Source organism: Sphaeroforma arctica (genome assembly GCF_001186125.1).
Source record: "Sphaeroforma arctica JP610 unplaced genomic scaffold supercont1.6873, whole genome shotgun sequence".
Lineage (NCBI taxonomy): Eukaryota > Ichthyosporea > Ichthyophonida > Sphaeroforma > Sphaeroforma arctica.
The window spans coordinates 1-1,554 of NW_014033685.1; the positions used below are offsets into that span (position 1 = coordinate 1).

The 1,554-nt window shown below is 42.0% G+C and overlaps 2 protein-coding genes across 2 annotated transcripts; both read left to right on the plus strand.

Annotated features, from left to right (window-relative positions):
- Window positions 1-117: 117 nt before the first annotated feature.
- Window positions 118-1,152, plus strand: SARC_15856 (hypothetical protein; the record flags this gene model as incomplete). The annotated part of the gene is made up of 1 exon (XM_014290030.1): window positions 118-1,152. The coding sequence occupies one exon, from the start codon at window positions 118-120 to the stop codon at window positions 1,150-1,152; it is 1,035 nt and encodes a 344-aa protein (XP_014145505.1).
- A 2-nt stretch (window positions 1,153-1,154) lies between these two features.
- On the plus strand, window positions 1,155-1,451 carry SARC_15858 (hypothetical protein; the record flags this gene model as incomplete). The annotated part of the gene is made up of 1 exon (XM_014290031.1): window positions 1,155-1,451. A coding segment is annotated over one exon (297 nt), but the record flags the coding sequence as incomplete, so codon positions are not given.
- Between the last annotated feature and the right edge of the window lie 103 nt (window positions 1,452-1,554).

Sequence of the window (1,554 nt, forward strand, 5' to 3'; positions counted from 1 at the left end):
AAATATGAAGGGGATCAGACGATTCTTCGAATGGTGCAAAGATATATAAAAAAAGGATAAATAAATAAATACACACATATAAAAAAATGTCAATTGTATAACATATAGACTTAATGGATGAAGTTGTATCCAGCCCCACGGGATCTTACTTATATTGCTGCACGTGAAGCCAATAAAATACAACATAAGCGTAGACGTGCAATAGGATTATACTTGTATGATAATCGTCGTAGCACAGATAGTATAGCAGTGTATACTACGTCAAAGGGTCAGTTGTTGTTTGGTGTTGCGGGTACAGGTAATACAGCGCCACAAATAGTTAAACATCACACGCACAAGAATCCAGTTACGTATGCTACTGCACAGCAGTCGTATAGCCAAACATATAGTGACAGGCAACAAGATTATTCAACTCAGGTGCAACAATCGCAAGAGAGTGAAGAAACAGAAGAGAAACTTGATCTGGAAGACCAGACGGAAACTGATATTGAACAAAGTAAGGTTGATACAGAAGAAGAGTCAGAACAGGTATACAAACCCCAAAACACACGAGAGTTGTCTCGTATTGCGTCCAGAGCAGCCTACAAACATCCTGACAAACGTGTGGAGTCTATTGGTCCTTACGTATATAATCGTGGGCTTAGTAGTACTACACTTGCTGTCTATACCAGTCTTGAGGGTCAGGCTCTCTTAGGTATTCGTGGAACAAAGATCACAGATACAAAGGATCTGCGTGCTGATTGGAGGATATTGAGGAATAAGAACGTGTTTCAGACACAGCGGTACTTGGAAGCTGAAAAAGCGCTCACAGGACTGATAGATACGTACGGTGCTGGTAACGTTAATGTCACAGGGCACTCGCTAGGAGGTACGATTGCCGCAAAGTTGCAGGAAAGATATACACCCAACTCAGATACGTACGTGTTTCGCCCAGGAGTGGGACCGTTCGGTACACTTACTGAAAATCCTAACCTCTATAGCGAAATTAACCGCAGTGATCTGATATCAGCTACAGGGTCTACTGGAGTAAATAACACTTACAGTAATAATTCTTGGAAAACATCGTTTGATGTCGCAAAGGGGATTGCCACAGGGAACTGGTTAAATACTTTTAAGGCACTCTCGGAGTCACATTCCATAGATACCGAATAGATATGACTGGTAAAGAGAATAGGGATCCTGAGGATGCTAGGTATGGCGGAGACAGTGATATCGAAAAGAAACGGAAGTGGTTGGAGTCTATGGGATTGGGAGGAACTATAGTAAGTGAGAGTAGAGCTGTAGATTATGAGATGGAGCAGATTGCACGTGTCCATGCGCAGATGACCGCAGCTAGTATGGGAGAACAGCGTCTAGCTATGGCAATATCTAACTCTGGCGCTCAGAACCAGGAAAAGTATCAGTTACGTCATGTCCTACCTAACAGATATGATGAGCTGTTACGCAAACGTGTGAGTAATATAGCAATTATAAATAGCCTTATGGGGTAATAAAATAAAATAGTCTGTGGTGATATGTATACAAGTGTCCAATATGAGTGAAGGTACCCGCACG